The 16,385-nt window shown below is 42.3% G+C and overlaps 2 protein-coding genes across 4 annotated transcripts; both read left to right on the top strand.

The window, feature by feature from the left end:
• Positions 1-37: 37 nt before the first annotated feature.
• Positions 38-13,267, top strand: rbbp5 (retinoblastoma binding protein 5). Of its 3 annotated transcripts, none has more exons than XM_088921101.1 (14): positions 38-194; positions 678-703; positions 1,237-1,409; positions 2,068-2,208; positions 2,877-3,039; positions 3,558-3,667; positions 4,002-4,121; positions 4,474-4,627; positions 5,296-5,367; positions 5,783-5,900; positions 6,366-6,435; positions 6,751-6,995; positions 9,568-9,645; positions 12,479-13,267. In XM_088921101.1, the coding sequence occupies exons 1-14, from the start codon at positions 176-178 to the stop codon at positions 12,529-12,531; spliced, it is 1,542 nt and encodes a 513-aa protein (XP_088777227.1). In that variant the 5' UTR covers positions 38-175; the 3' UTR covers positions 12,532-13,267. The 3 variants fall into 3 exon arrangements, with proteins under 3 accessions (XP_088777227.1, XP_088777225.1, XP_088777226.1); XM_088921099.1 differs by having other exon boundaries at positions 9,568-9,759; XM_088921100.1 differs by having other exon boundaries at positions 9,568-9,759; positions 12,684-12,845.
• Positions 13,268-15,234: 1,967 nt separating this feature from the next.
• tmem81 (transmembrane protein 81) lies at positions 15,235-16,071 on the top strand. Its single transcript, XM_088919996.1, has one exon. The coding sequence runs from the start codon at positions 15,235-15,237 to the stop codon at positions 16,069-16,071; it is 837 nt and encodes a 278-aa protein (XP_088776122.1).
• Positions 16,072-16,385: the final 314 nt, after the last annotated feature.

Genomic DNA, 16,385 nt, shown 5'->3' with positions numbered 1-16,385 from the left:
GGCAACGTTAACACTACCCACGAACTAGGGGTCCTTTGTCACAACTAGGCGCCAGTCGCTCTGGTTTGTTTTGATGGCTGAAGGATAACTGAAGACTGAACGGTGCGGTCTTTATTGTTTGTATTTGTTAATTTTTGGAGCTGTCGTATTTGGGATTGGAATCGAGGACTTCACGATGAATCTAGAACTGCTTGGTATGTCTATATATATTTAATTTTCTGTTTTTTATTCTCTCGGTTGCGATGTTGTAGTAGAGTACTGGAAAAGTCCACGGCAGAAACGGTGTCTTTACATCTGTGTGAGGAATTAACCTCTGCTTTTTCACATGTAATACACGCCCCTTCTCACTGTAGCTTCTGGAAAAAACAATGCCAGGATCGAAAAAAGAGTAACGTCAAATGGTAAAGAGGTGTTTTTTTAAACGTTGGAAATAGTTGTTGTTGAGAACTAAACTTGGTCTCACAGTGGAACTAGTATCTGATTTGAACGGGTTTGATAGAAACTGATATATGTATATATTTAGAATATACTAGTCTTTAACACAACATTCTATTAAGCAATTATATTTGCTTATTTTTTAGTTTCATTGTCTTGTATATGTCGTGCACAAGTATGAGAAGTGATGCTTGATATGATGTCAGATTCAGAGCTATTAACATCTTCTTTGTCTTTTTCAGAGTCCTTTGGGCAGAATTATCCTGAGGTAAGTCAACGGATTTCCTTAGCATTCTAGCGTAGTGTTTTTAAAATATTCTCTCCTGCTAAATAACATGGTAAAGCATGAAGTTCAGAAGCATGTTGAACCAAGTCCTAGTAGTTATTTCGTTGTAGAACTGTATTTGTTTATCATGCCGATTTCTAACTATTGTTTATTCAAGCCTCCATACTATACTTTTATAATATTGTAGCATAAATTTGCTTTGTACAATTCTTTGGCTTTGTGAAATACCTATAGGAGAATGTCCTGACTTGGATGAAAGTTGATCAATCAACTTTCTGTGATTTCTGTGATTCAGTCTGGCACATCATTACCTTTGTCACAGCCTGAAGGCTGAAGGCAATCCTCTTAGGAGGATAGAATGGGACTGGATTGTAAACGTATCCAGACCTTGTGAAATACATGTCACTCCTGTTTAAGGTGCTTGAAGATGCTCAACAGCAGGTAAGAGGAAGCATTGGTTTAACTATTTGCCCAGTGCTGCATATGTGATCATTTCTGTGCTGATTCCCCATTAGGAGGCAGATGGCACTCTGGACTGTATCAGCATGGCGCTCACCTGCACTTTCAACCGCTGGGGCACCCTGCTGGCCGTAGGCTGCAACGATGGCCGAATCGTAATCTGGGACTTCCTCACCAGGGGCATCGCCAAAATTATCAGCGCACATATCCATCCTGTCTGTTCACTGTGGTGAGTCTCCTGAACCACCTGGCAGTTTTGTGTCTGCTAAACTGAACTGCTGCACTGGGAAAACACAAACTTTAATTTAATTAGAAACTGAATGAAACCTGTTTCTTTGTGATTCCTTGTAAATGACCTTAGAAGACAGATATCGAAACATGCTGTTTTAGGTAAGGCAGTCTCTTGTAGTGTTTTGCAGCTTGTTTTTGGGTTTGGGTGATGCATTGTTTGGGGGTAGAAGGTATGCTTGTCATTCACACTGCATGCTCACGTGCTTCAGACAGCATCTTGCACTTACTATAAATATATTTTTATGAAGGAGCAAAAATCAGACAAATATGACTTAGATAGAAAATATGCCTTCTGTTATGAAATTTAGGGGTTTTTGTCAGAAATGTGTGCCAAAATGAATATTACCAGCTATTTTTCCATGATCTGTCCTGAAATGTTTATTAAATGTTTAAAATCAGATGGTAGGTAGAAACAATTAAGGAAATGCTGAGCATAAAAGAAATTGAGGATGGATATTTTTGTAACCTATGTCATTTCATTTTAAAGCAATAGATCCTGGATAGATTTTTTATTCATTCATTGTCCAGATAATTAAAAGTTTGAAACTTAACATAGAGTTGTAATATTTGTTTTTTGCTCCCCTTTTTTTCCTCAGCTGGAGCCGAGACGGACACAAGCTAGTCAGCGCCTCCACAGACAACATTGTATCCCTGTGGGATGTCCTGACTGGGGATTGCGATCAGAGGTTCCGCTTCCCCTCCCCCATCCTCAAAGTGCAGTTTCATCCCCGCGACCAGTGAGTACAGTCCTTCCTCCTGAAACCTAGCACCTAGCACCGAGCACCGGGGTGACAGCCTTTGTTATTGATCGATGTCACATGTCTTAATAAAGGAGGAGATTCCACTGATACCACTGCAATAAATTACATAGAAGAAGGCCACTGCTTACATTTAACTCTTGATTAGAGTAGAAATAAGAAATTTAACATATGCATCCATCCATCCATCCTTCCATTTTTTAAACTTGGGTCACGGGGGATGCTGAGCCTATTATCCTGGAAGGAACAGGCAAAGGCCAGGATACCCCCTGAACGGAATGTCAGTCCATCACAGGGCAGACGCAGACACGCACACACTCACACCAGGGCCAGTTTTTCCAGAAGGCAGTTAACCTGCCAGTGTGTGTTGGGACTGTGGGAGGAAACTGGAGGATCTGGAGGAGACCCATGCAAACACGGAGAGAGCATACAAGCTCCACACAGAAAGCACCCCTGAAACTGAACCATGGGAAACAGCGCTGTGAGGCAGCAATGAGAACCACTGTGCTACTGAGCCACCCAGCTGTAAAATCAATATTTTTACATCCAAATTAGAGTGTCATTGGATGTGAATGTAATTTGGAGATATATAAATATTGGTACCACACTTGGCATGTGTATGAGTCTGCCCTATTGATTCACTTTAGGAACAGAGTTTTGGTGTGCCCAATGAAGTCGGCGCCAGTACTTCTTACGCTGTCTGACTCCAAGCATGTGGTGCTTCCGGTGGACGATGACTCAGACCTCAATGTTGTGGCAGCATTCGACCGTCGTGGGGAGTACATCTACACGGGCAATGCCAAGGGAAAGGTCAGAGGGCGCCAGAGGGCTGTGTGCAGGGTGGTTAAATGCCTTTTAAAAAAGTGGTAATTAAACACCCTTCCTTCCTTATGTGAATACATACCGAGATTAAACTGTAGTTGCATGTCTGCATGAAACTACTTTCAGATATGTTTTACTTTGTAAGTTTTCTGTTACTTGGGGTTGGATTTTATGGATGACATTTCAGTTTTGAAGAATGCATAGAATTCTGGACTTAGAATTGGAAAGTTTCTGGGTTTGTATCACAGGTGGGTCACTGCCAGGAGTTGTTGCACTCTGGAACAAGACGCTTAAAAAGCCAAGCTGTATAGACAGGTACTTTGCATATAACTTGCAGGTGCATATAACTTTGGATTAAATACATTTTATTTTATTTACTTTTACTAAAAATACCTAATTTAACTACAAATTTTTAATAGTTGGGGGTTTTTAAGTTTTTTAGTTTAAACTAAGGCCCCATTGACCACAAGTGATTGTACATTCTGAGTTGTTTTATGTTCTCTCAGATTCTGGTGTTGAAGACAGACACCCAGGATCTGGTGGCTTCTTTTCGAGTGACAACAGGAACCAGCAACACCACAGCAATCAAATCTATCGAGTTTGCACGTAAGGGCAGGTAAGAGCTAGCAGCGTGCTCTGCTTGATGCACGAAGTCACATGGCCAGTTAATAAAAATACAGTATTTTACTTCAAAAACCATTGAGCCTATCCATGTGTTGGGTTTCTTGCTCAACAGCATCAGTAATTTAAACAAATACAAATTCTGCAGTGTCTCCTGTCGGCAATGTTTTTTTTTAAACAAATTTCAGTTTGACAGTACCGTGACTTTCTGTGGAGATGCCCCTTCCATTCGAGGGCATTTAAAAAAAGGATGAGTTTTTAAGCGCTGATCAGAGTTGTTGGTTCTAACAACGCTTGTGTTGCTAACCCCCCTCCCCTCCCAATCCCAGCTGTTTCCTCATTAACACAGCGGACCGGATAATCCGGGTGTACGATGGGAGGGAGATCCTGACGTGTGGCCGTGACGGAGAGCCGGAGCCCATGCAGAAGCTCCAGGACTTGGTCAACAGGTGTGTAGCTTGTCCTTACTGCAAGCAGGGTATCCCCTTGTGTCCCAACACTGTTTCATCAGTGCACAGTGGTGCACAATACTGATCTGTGAGAGCTGCAGTCCCCTGAGTTGTATTAGCCTTTTAGACTGCAGTGGGTTTTAACAAGAGCCTTTGCCCTTTTAACCATTGTGTTGCTGAATAATCATGGCGTTGATCTGCCACTGTCTTTAACTCAGTACTTTGCTCAAGTGGTTGAAGGCATTTGCTGTATGGTATATGACAGCAGTTCGGCTGTTCAAGACTCAGTAAAGTCTAGTGTGTTTGCAGAACATCTCTGCATTGGTCTCCCCCTCCTCTCCGTCTCTGGCAGGACGCCCTGGAAGAAGTGCTGCTTCTCGGGAGACGGGGAGTACATTGTGGCTGGCTCGGCCCGGCAGCACGCCCTCTACATCTGGGAGAAGAGCATCGGCAATCTGGTCAAGATCCTTCATGGCACCCGCGGAGAGCTGTTGCTGGATGTAGCGGTAAGCGTGAAAGGCTTCCCGAGTTTTTTTTCTTCTTTCTCCATCCATCCATTTTCTAAGTACCTCTTCCGGTTAAGGGTTGTGGGGTTACCAGAGCCTATCCCAGCAAGCAACAGGCACAAGGCGGGAGACAACCTGGACAGGATGCCAGTCCAACACAGGGCAGATAGACACAAACCAGGGCCAATTTACACAGACGCCAATTAACCTACATTATTTTTTTAATTTCCATTACGTGCTGTTTAGTTGTGAATTTACATTTTCTAAAGACACAATACAAAATTAGATCAATACCTGCAGTTCCATGAGAAAAATTGGAGAGGTTTATTTTATTCTTCCTGAAATAAAATGAAAGTGTTATTAAAGGCAATTACTTTAGTAATTCCATATGTAATACTACAAAATAATTTATTTTGTAAAGAACTACTGCTTACAATGGATGGCTTGTTTTTTTTCACTATGTTATCCACAGGTATAGCTTGGCTATAGAAATGTGCATCAATTCATGATGTATTAAATATTTTCCAGAAAGATACAATCTGCTTCTTATTTGCCAAATCTTTTCTGGAGAGAAGCAGTGTTTAAGACACATGATTAGTACTGCAGTGTCTATGTCAATTATATTCTTTAGACATTGGAAATCATACAAATCACTCCTTTTTTTTCAGTGGCACCCGGTGCGGCCCATAATTGCTTCTATCTCCAGCGGAGTGGTGTCTATCTGGGCCCAGAACCAGGTGGTAAGTGTACGGTGTCAGTCCTGCTAGTCTGGGCTGAAGAGTAATGACCTGGAGTGCTTAAAGTTTTAGCCTAGAGGTGTGTGCAGTGTGCAAGAATTCAGAGCATATGTGAGGGAGGTATTTTAACGTACAAATTAGCTGTGGAAAACTAAAGTAAAACTGCCTTTGTGTAACACTTGGAACAAAATGACAGCTGTTCAGAAGTTTTGGAAGAGACCATAGAGCTTGACGGTGAGTTTAAGTGCTGGTTCGTTTCCGCTGCTCATCAATTCCAGCTTGGAAAACAGTGTACTGGTGGATTCCAGTGGGCTGCAGTTAGCCAGGCCACAAAGAACATTTTTAACACCTGTTTTGCTCCTTCTTTTGGCCACTTTAGATTACAGTATGCATGTGCCGTGTTTTTCCTGGTCTCTAGGAAAACTGGAGTGCCTTCGCACCTGACTTCAAAGAGCTGGATGAAAATGTGGAGTATGAGGAGAGAGAGTCCGAGTTTGATATTGAGGATGAAGACAAAAGTGAACCTGAACAGACAGGTACTGTACAGACAGAGGGTGGCAGCGCGCAGCTGCTTCGTCATCCCACAGAGAAAAATGTAAAGTTTCTGCTTAACCGTGAAACAAAAGCTTCAGGTGATGCACAGCAGTGTTCTTGCAGATGCATATCGTATATAAATATGAAGTCACAGATATGACTCTTCAGGATCTGCTGGTCTTGGGTTCAGAAATTACAAACGATAATGCAGGTTGTTATGGTTGAACAAATAGCCGAGTTTAGAATAGTTAGTCACACTTTCAGCCAGGTTAATGGGTGTGCTTGTTTTCAATCTTGAGCCAGTGTTTGCATCTAAAGGCTTAATAAATGCACGTGCCTTGATATACTTTGTTGCAGTTGTGTGGGAAGAAAGTTATAAAAAGGGCACATCTTATGAACAGTATGTTCAGTAAAGCTTCATGCAAAGTGCTAAAGTGCTGGGTTTTTTTTATTTCCACGTCACTCAGGTGCTGATGCAGCGGAGGACGAGGAGGTAGACGTGACTTCTGTGGACCCAATCGTCGCTTTTTGCAGCAGGTGGGGCTCAAATTTCCCGCCTCCAGGTTTCTTTACTCCTGCCCATCAGCAGCGCCATAGAAAGAAACAAGGCGCGCTATATATAGTGTTCCCACGCACTGGGAATTACATTTCATTTTGTTCTTCAGGCGCACCTGTGCAAGATGTTCTCATGCTGAGCCTATTAAACACAGATGGTGTTTTAAAATAGCATTGTCCATATGGATTGAAAAACAGTATCTCCTTCACGTATCGTTGATTAACGCTTTTTGGGGTACCCACCACAGAAGGGGCTCTGTCAGTTCTAGCTTGTCATCCTTTTCCCATCTCCACCAGTGATGAGGAGCTGGAGGACTATAAGGCCCTGCTGTACCTCCCCATCGCCCCGGAGGTGGAGGACCCGGAGGAGAACCCTTTCGGCCCGCCTCCCGATGCAGCTGGCCAGACCAATGCCTCTGACGAGCCCTCTGCTGGCACAGGCGGGGGTGACAAGAAGCAGCGGCAGCCTTCCACTGAAGGGGCTCCCCCGAAGAAGAAGGCCCGGACCACCACCATCGAGCTACAGGGTGTCCCCAGCGATGGTACGCTTCTTGTTCACATCTTTGCCATATTAGTCCAAGGACCCTGAGGCCCGGTGACGTAGTGTGATTTTCTCACACAGCATCCCACTCCCTTTTTCTAATCCCTGTGCCTTCTGCATGATCATTTGCATGAGGCTATGCTCATGCACAGGACCATACCCACTGAAAATATGTGTGTTCCAGCTCCCTTATGTATCTGTCATGTCTGATAATCTTTATTTGGCAGAACTGTGTACAAAAACATATGAACATAATTCGCATATGTACGCCCTTTTTCTACTATCCCACCTTGAGGTGCACCCATTTACACCCAAGGTGAGGTACACTCGCAGGGTCATGTGAAATACCCAGCGAGCCCCAGCTGGTCCCAGCAGAAGCATCCTCATACAGAGTATAGGGCATATAGTACAGGCCTACTTCTTTTGAACTGCCTTTGCAATTGCAGTGTTACTAAAATGAGATATGAAATGCCTTCCAAGATATTTATAAGGTGCATGATTTAAAAGAGAAGTGAAAGAACTAGGAACTTATGCCATGGAACTTGGGAAATAGTGGATAAGCATAAATAACATAAAAGAGCAGCAGTCTTTCATAACTTTTATTACCTGCGCTCTTCAGGGAACTATTAGCTAATTTTTCATTTATCCAGAATGATCTGTCAGAAGTCTTACCTGAATATCAGATCATTTGGCCAGCTTTATTCAGTCAGGGACAATCATTTCCACATCGTCCTACAATTTAGAGATTATAGACAATCCTTCAGCATTCAATTATAGATATCTGTTGCAACATACACAAAGATATGCAAATTAAGCACACCTGGAATATAGTCAGCTTGCACCAGTCATGTTTCTTAACAATTTGTTTTGTTGTGTGAGTTTGAGAGAGAACCTGTTCTAGTTTATATATACTGAATTCCATTCCAATTGAATGAAAACAGTACATTTTAATCTTTTTTTATATTCAATATTGCAACCAAACCATGTGACCAATTGACCGAACAAATCTATATCTTGGATATGGCATTGTGCACCAAGTTTCAAAATCTGTACTTTTATTGGTTTTAAAGAAACTGTGAGAAACTTGTCTCTTTCTATATAGGGCAGTGATCACATGGTCACCATGTGACCAAATTATGAGACTCAACAGCTTCATTTTCATATTCATTGTAGATCCCTGAGAGCTCTAAGACAAAGATGAAGTTTCATGAATACCACTCTGCACTATTCGGATATAGTGCAGTATATGTAAATTACCCATTGATACAGTTTTTGTGCACCCTGCTTTATGAAAACCAGGTTTAACTTCATTCTGCCAAATATGTTTGGTATAGAATCCAGTCAAGTGTCTTTTGCCAAATCCATGTTGGTAGCCAATAACCATCTGACTACTCAACTTTCCATGAACACAGCCATGTAGATGTGGCTTAACATGAACAACAAAGTGAAAAGTCTAACCAATGCAACCTACCTGAGTAATGTTTACTTGTCAAACTACCTTACAGCCCTAGAAAATGTTCTTTTCTTTCATCTGGGAGGTTGGATGTCATAGAATTTTAAAAATGGTGGAAAAGTAATCTGAACAGTAACAATGGGGTTTGCCAAACTTCATAGCTGGGCCATCTAACTTTAATATTCCTGGTAACCTAAATGCTATTGTGATTGTATTACGCTCTTGTTAGAATGCAGTTTGGCCTTTCGTGTACCACAAGTATTTCTTAGGTCACCTAGGAAATTGTAGTGGCAACTCAGGTAGCCAGATGGTCCAGTATCACTACATGTAAAATTGGTTGATAGAAATGATGCATTAGTTATTTGTACATGCAAATGGACTTGCAGGTATGCATGTGTTTCCTGTTAATCAGTGCACATCACTTTCTGTGTGCTCCTCAGTATGCACACTCTATGCACATCACAGCATATGTTCACTTAGCCTACATGCATAGTATATGCATGTTTAACCCCCCTGTGTATGCATGTGCAAAGGAGTATCATTTTCTTCCCAGCACACATATTTAGAGAGCAACAGAGAGTTATGTTGCAGCCATATGCGCTCTCATTTTTATTTTCAGTGAATTCAAGATGGGATTGTGGAGAATTTAAAGATCATCCACACAAGTCACTTGGGTTTCAGTAGCTTTGCATTTCAGTGGAAACATTTGTAACTGAAATGAATTATTTATACCGTGGGTGATCATCGTGGGAAAATGACCCAAATCCTAAGTGATTCATGCATTTGATTTTTAAAGATAAGATTAGATAGGAATCTGAAAAAAACATTTTACAGGGATGCTTACAGGAAGTATCTTCACAGATAAACTTAAAATGTGAATGATTTGTTTTAGTTTCCTGATTAATTGATTATTACCCATGGCTCCTCCTTGGTGGGTTTTGCTAGTGGTTTTTAAAACAGCCAGGCCATATTTAACAACAACGTGCAGCTTCAAAGCCAAATCCGGGTGAGAGTGATGCAGAATGAGACATGTAGAAAGATACTGATGAAGGCGCTTGGCTGTGGAACCCTAAGTAGGAACCTGAGGTCTGTATTAGTGTCTCTTTCTTGAACCCCACAGAAGTGCACCCGTTGCTGGGCGTAAAGGGGGACGGCAAGTCCAAGAAGAAGACAGCCGGTCGGCCAAAGGGATCAAAAGGTAAAGAGAAAGATTCTCCCTTTAAAGCCAAAATCTACAAGGGCGACAGAGGTTTGCCTTTGGAAGGAGGAGTGAAGGGCAAAGCGCAGGCAGATATGGGACAGCCCACAACAGGTAAGGACCCCTGAGAAACTCTTACCTAGCCGCTTGCCTCTTAGCTGCACTGTAGACAGCTGCCACGCCTTTTCACTGGGAACTGGTCCTGCCTCCTAGCTCCTGCGCCCTCTTACCAGTGCGGTGTTGACGCAGCACATGGAAGAAGCACAGATTGTGTGTAGAATGCTGAAAGCAACTCTTCTGTCTCCTTCTCTTCAGAACGTTGATCTCGGCAGAGGTCCATTCCGTCGCAAATGTATTTGCAGATATTTGTTGCCGGACAGAGTCTTTCAGTATTTTGCATTAACCTGCGCTCCTCAGCTCTTGAGGTGTCAGTAAGAGAGCTGTGCACTGCCTTGCCATTGATCTGGACTCGCTGTGTTCCAAGTGTAATAAATGTCGTTGTCTGAACAGTCACAGTTTCTTAATTCTCAGTTCCTATTTGGAGAAATATATTGCATTTGGGACACTCAGAAGCTGAGTGATTCTTCTCTCCGTTTGGAAGCATTGTAAAATTATGACACAGTCGAAAGCTACTAAATTGAATTTGCTCTTCTTCCGAAAGAAATGAGCCATGCATTTTGACTTAGTTCACCATCAGGACACTGTAAGGTGATAGAATATTTCTTCTTCAATACTCCACCCCAGATTTACATGTAATGCATACAGCCCTGTCCTGCTAAACAAGGTGGTAATTTGTGATTTAGACTCACCAAAAAAACCCAGCTGCAGTTATTTTCTTTAAGGAAGCTGTAAGCTGTTTTCATTTTAAAACAGGGCAGTAAACAGAGTATGACAGATAGCTGAAGAAATTTGCAGTTCTGCTTAGAAATAAATCCTGTTCATTTTCTGTTGACACAAGGTAGCCTAATTATCAGACCTACTGGGATCAGTTGTACTGTCCCCCGGTAGCATATCAATATTCATGCCCAAGCTCTGAGATGTGTTGTAATTTGACATTTTCCAGACCGAGGACCGCAAAGCTGTTGCATTTGCCCCTAATTTTGTTTTTAAATGCACCCTTATAGACACCCTCAGACTGCAGTTGGTCAAACCTTTTTTTAATGATCCCCAGTGTTTTTGCAGCTTAGGTTTAGACTCCAGTGGTAGTTGATACCTCCCTCTCCGTGTCACTTCCTGTGGCTGGTCCTGCCTACTTCCTGCTTGCTCCTTGCCCTTCCTGCTCTGTTCCTGCCATGCTTTACCCAGCTGTTTGCACCGTCGAAGGTTTGGAGTCTGGATTTCAGTGTCTTGTGTATCTGTCCAACTGGGGTACTTTGCCAGGTCTATGTATTCATTACAAGCTACGTTAATCATACATTAATTTGTCTACCATATGAAATGCATAGCTGCCCATGTTAAAATACAGTATCTGGCAGCCAGCAGGGTTGTATTTTTTCTGAAGTTTAAATGTAGGCAAAGAAATGCAGGTGGTTCACAAGAGAATAATTGTAAATGTTATGTATATACAGACCTTAAAAAGTAGATCTGTGAGACATTTTTCACCACATTGTATTGGTCTGGATCTTAAAACGTCGGAATGGACAGAGGCATGCCTAGTCCACCAGATGGCGACATAGTGCAACACCAAACTCGTTGAAAAAAGAAACTACAGGCTAAATTCTAGATCCCTGCAAAATTCCTGATCCCTGCCACATTAAAATGAGAACATAAAATGGAAAACTGTATGTAACATAAACAAAAAATTTTTCCATATACACTAGCGTAGTCTATCTCTGGTTCTGTGGGGGTGTTGTATGTGTAGGTTTTCATTCAATCTGAGCTCTTATGTGACCTAAATTAGCTTGATATCGTTTTAAGTTGATCCATCTACCACAGTCTGCCGTTACCATGTACTACTGAAGAGACCGGCAATAACACCAGCCCTCCAGTTCTGCAGTGTTGTGTGCAACTTATCTATTTTGCCTCAAAACAAGTGGGCTTCTACTAGTTGTAAAATATAAGGAGTGTGTTTTTAATATTTAATATTAATTAATTAAAATCATTATTTCTCTACGAAAAATAATTCAGGGAATCACTGTGCCAATATAACCAGTTACTAAAGGGAATATCCCGTGTCAACTCCTAGTGTGACCTGTTAGTTCACAATGTACACTAATACGGATAGATAATATCATAAAACTATAAAGTCATTTGTCAGATGACACTGGCAAACGTGTCATCTTAATTTTCTTTCATTTTAAAAATGAATACATTCTATACCACTCACTGGGATCAAGAATAAAAAAGGGAATGGACAAAATTTGAAAAAAAAATATTTTACAAGATGAAAATGTTCTGACATTTAACTTTATGCTTCTTATAAAAACACATTTTGGTGAATTTTGAGTGCACTGAAAAATTAAACTCAGATTTAAACTGATCTTTTCAACATATTAAACTTAACGGGGTCGTCTTTCTTGAGAAATTCACACGGTCCCCTTGTGTAGTCCATGTGAGCTACACGTGTCCAGGCTCTTCCCACCTCCCTGAGATGCACGGGGTGGTGCACAAACACTAAGGGAATTCATCATGGGATACCGACAAAAGTTCCTTCGTTCTTTAAAGAACAGCTTCATTTTTGTATTCTAGCAGTATTCCAAGTGCTTTTTCACTTTTGGGCCTTATTTTAGAATGTGCCGACCATCTTACTGCAGACACTGTTCGTATAGCCTTTTACTGTGTGTTGCTTTCTGCCCCTGCCAGTCTCTGTGATTATGTTGCAATCATGTTGCAGGGAATTTGGTGCAGCCCCAGTACAAGCAGCACGAAGTGCAGGGATTGGACTGAATTGCCACCTGCCGAGAAACAAGCTCAAGGAGGAATTGATCGGGGTTCTCCGGTCTCTGATTATGCGGACCTACAATACAAAGACATCTCTCTTGCTCTGGCATGGATGACATTCCTGGCTCCGGCGTCTCTCATTTTATTCCCCCTACTAGATTCAAATTGGTGATCAGATGGATGCTTGGGAGGAACTGCAAAAACAGAACCCAGGGTCAAACCGCCATGTTTTAGTTCAGCGACAGAATCCATTGTGGCTGAGGATAAGCTTTCCCAGCCCATCGATGGAGGGACTTTTGCACACACATGCAGTGTGACCTGATCAGCTGACGGCCAAAGGCAGGGGTTTCCAAGTCTGCAGATCATGATGGCAGTTTTTTTTCTTTTCCCCCAAACTCCTCCATTAACAAAAAGGTTTAAATTTTTCCGTTTTGAAAACGGAAACCTTCTCATTGTGGATATTTGAACTCCTTCAAAGAACTTTGTACCATGAAGCCAGAACAGTTTTTATTTTTCTTTTTAAGGTCATGGGAATGTTTAATTATTTTTAGCAAGTCCATTTTTGTGTTTTTTGATATAGATAAAGGTAATGTGTACTGTGTATTTTTCTGTATGTAAATATTTGTTTTTCAGAGTAAATCTTTCACGTGCTGCTTGGATGTTTTTGGATCTATCATGAACCTATGTCTGGAGCAGATGTTAAAGGTTTCAAGTGCAAATTAAAAAAAAAATTATAAAAAAATTGGACCTGTTTGTGAAAATTGAGATTTCAAATGAATAAGACAAATTGAAAGCTCATGATTCAACTCCTCATTGTTCATCAAGGTTTTGCTTTGCATATTACTGCCACTAGATGGCAAAATAACATCAAGATTCATTTCCTTAAACATATGCAGAGTCTGAGATTCTAGAAAGCAATCTGGACATATTATAAATACAGTGAGAGTAAGATTTGTGGTGCTTTTTTACAAACCTTATTCCATTATTTTCTCACATTATAATGTTCAACTCTAGTATAACAATCATTGCAAAAGAAGAAAAAGATCTTTGCAACATTAAAAAGGTGACAAACGAGGAGGGTATTCAGCAATACTAATTGATCTGAGGATCTTGCACATGGTTGTACAGTATCGAAGCCTTCTATATTATGATCACACCTCTATTATCTAATGGTTCTCTGACTTCTGTTTTCCTCGCACTGTCATGATTGTTGGAAAGACTAGATCAGCACAGGCGTTCCTTGTGTAGGTGCTCTGACGGACTGAGAAGGCGGTCATTAGCCATGTCTGATGTTTTCTCTCAACTTCTGGTCACACGCTGGCTAGGCTAATTGCATGTGTGCCCTGCAGTAGACTAGTGTCCATATGAGGTCATGTGATTTTGGGGTAGGCTCTAGGTTTCTGCAGCCCTTACTAGAGGATTGAGAAGATTTCTGAAGCTGGATGGGTGGCTCACTTATAGGATAGTGGGTAGTAAAAGCTGGCAATTGTGGGAAGGTTTATAGTAAACAGCTCAAGTAGATGAGTTGTCAAACTGGAGTGAAGGTATATGATATAAATGGCAATTAAGTTTTAACCAAATCTGTACCACCAAGATTTGGAAATGTGAATGCATGTCCCGGTCAGTGTGGTTGTGTAGCCACAGGCCCAAGGGTGAGCGCCAAGGTCTGCCCATGTATGAGGCATGCCAGAAGACTTTGGAGTTGATTTACAAACCCTGCTGACTTGCCAAATTAAACACAAACACATTGCATTCCAGTTTTAAAAATAACGTGACCTTCAGGAAAACTATATACGACAATTCAATTACTGTTATCTATTCTCAGATATCAGTTAGTAAAAAATTCAGAAACTTAGAGAATAATAAACTCTTATTACATATCCGTTCAGCTTAGTCTGCTTTTCAACTTTTAGCCTTGTATCCAATTAAGATGGACTCCTCTGTCTTTACTCTTAACAGGATAGTCTTATGAATACTGTGTACAATGTCTGTCTCAGAGCTTTTCAGCTATTGTTTGCTGGCAAAGAATGATCTTGCTGGCTGCCATGGAATCAGGCGTCCATTGTTACAGAGCTATTGCATTCTAGAATGTCGGACAACAGAAATCACGTTTTCTGTCTTCTGCTCAGTGAGCCTTTTTATGCAGAAGGAGATCAAGGACTTGGCTTGAAGTAGGTAGGGTGCATAACAGGATTTAATATTCAGCATCTCTGGGGGGAAAAAAAGAGCTAAAATATACTGAAGCATTTCCTTTGTTGAGGGGCTTTACAGTATCAAATAGAATCTTAAAGATGCTGTCCCCTGAAAAATAAACAGCTGAGAGGCCTAGATGAATGTATGAATGTGCTGAAACATTTTAAAACTGGCAGGTTTTGAGGGTATTTCCTTGTAGCAAAGCCAAACATATCAAAATCATAGCCTTCCCAAACTGTTCTTTTTTCAATTCTGTCCGGATCTGTCCCGCAGAATTTTTTTTGTGGTCTCTTTTTCTATGCTGGGGGAGGATTTTGTTTTATTGTCTTCTCAAAATATCTGTCCATTTTACTTATTTTGTTTTTCAATTCCAGAAGGGCATCGTATATTTTTTTTTTCACAGTGCCTGAAGCACCCAGTCATAAACTCTGCCAGAGATTGGCAATAAAATATTCGAGACCTCGCCTGTCTCTTTCACCTCTGCTGTCTTTGAACCTGTGGGCTCCAGTTAAACAAATGCCTTGCCGTCCGCTGTGTGCTATGCCAGGGGTCGGGACGAAACGCTGTGGGCCTTCTCTGAGGTGGCCCTGGCTGACGGTGGCCACCTGGTGCCTCCTGTGCCGCCCTGGCCTGGGTGCCGTCACCCTGCCCCCTGTGCTCGAGCAGGAGCTGCAGGCAGTGACGGCGCAGGTGGTGGTGCGCAGCTCTCCCTGCAGCGCTATGTGCGGCCTGGGGCTGCGAACGGAGGAGCTGTGCCTGCTGGGAGGTGGTGGAGTGCGCGAGGGCTGTGAGGAGAGGAAGGCGGAGTGCCTGGTGACTTGGGACTGTGGCCTGAGCACCTTCACAGTGACCGCGGGGGACACCCAGGAGCTGGACTGCCTCGGCGAGGTGATGGAGACCATGGGCAGGTTCAGGTTCGTCTTCTCCTGGAGGTATGCCCGGGGCGTCGTCACCACGGACGACTCGTTCTTCAGGCGCTATGCGGTGCCGCCCTTGGACAGGCTGGTCCTGGATCCGGTGAGGGAGGCCGACGCGGGGACCTACCGCTGTGACGTGAAAGACAGCCGCTACAGGATGCTCAAGAGGGTCTTCTTCGGGGTCAAGGTGCTGCCTGCGAAGGTCGTGCACCTGCAGTACACCGGTGCTCTTTCTCAATGGGATGCCCTGAAAGACAACCAAACTGGGGACGGGTTCAACAGCACCTCCATCGCCACCTCTGAAAGCCTTGCCTTCTCTCAAGTCAAGAAGATTATCCTGTACAGCCTGTGTATCTCATCAGGATTGGCAGCAACCATGTTTCTGTTACTTTGCTGCGTCTTCCAAGAGAAGAGAGACAATTGTGCAGATCCATAAGGTCGTAAAACCAGAAGCCAAACCTGGTGGAGGTAGTGGGTTGGTACTGGTCATGCTCGGCTGATATTTTCCACACCAAAACAATTTTTCTTTCTCATTAGCCTCCCTTTTGCACAATAAATTGACTGGTTCTAATTTCAGATTTAAAAACAGTGGTTGATTTCTGATCGATTGGCAAAATCTGTTTATGAGTGGTGCAGAGTGCTTTTCCTGCTCATTTGTGTCTGTTTATGAGGGTTTGCCACTCAAGGCAATTTCAAATACAGTCTTGAAAGAGAGACAAGTGTGTTTTAATGAACACCGAGAATACCCGA

Source organism: Atractosteus spatula, chromosome 7 (assembly GCF_055471065.1).
Source record: "Atractosteus spatula isolate fAtrSpa1 chromosome 7, fAtrSpa1.hap1, whole genome shotgun sequence".
NCBI classification, from domain to species: Eukaryota; Metazoa; Chordata; class Actinopteri; order Semionotiformes; family Lepisosteidae; genus Atractosteus; species Atractosteus spatula.
The sequence above is the reverse complement of the archived record's forward strand: the minus strand, read 5'-3'. Positions and strand labels throughout refer to the sequence as shown.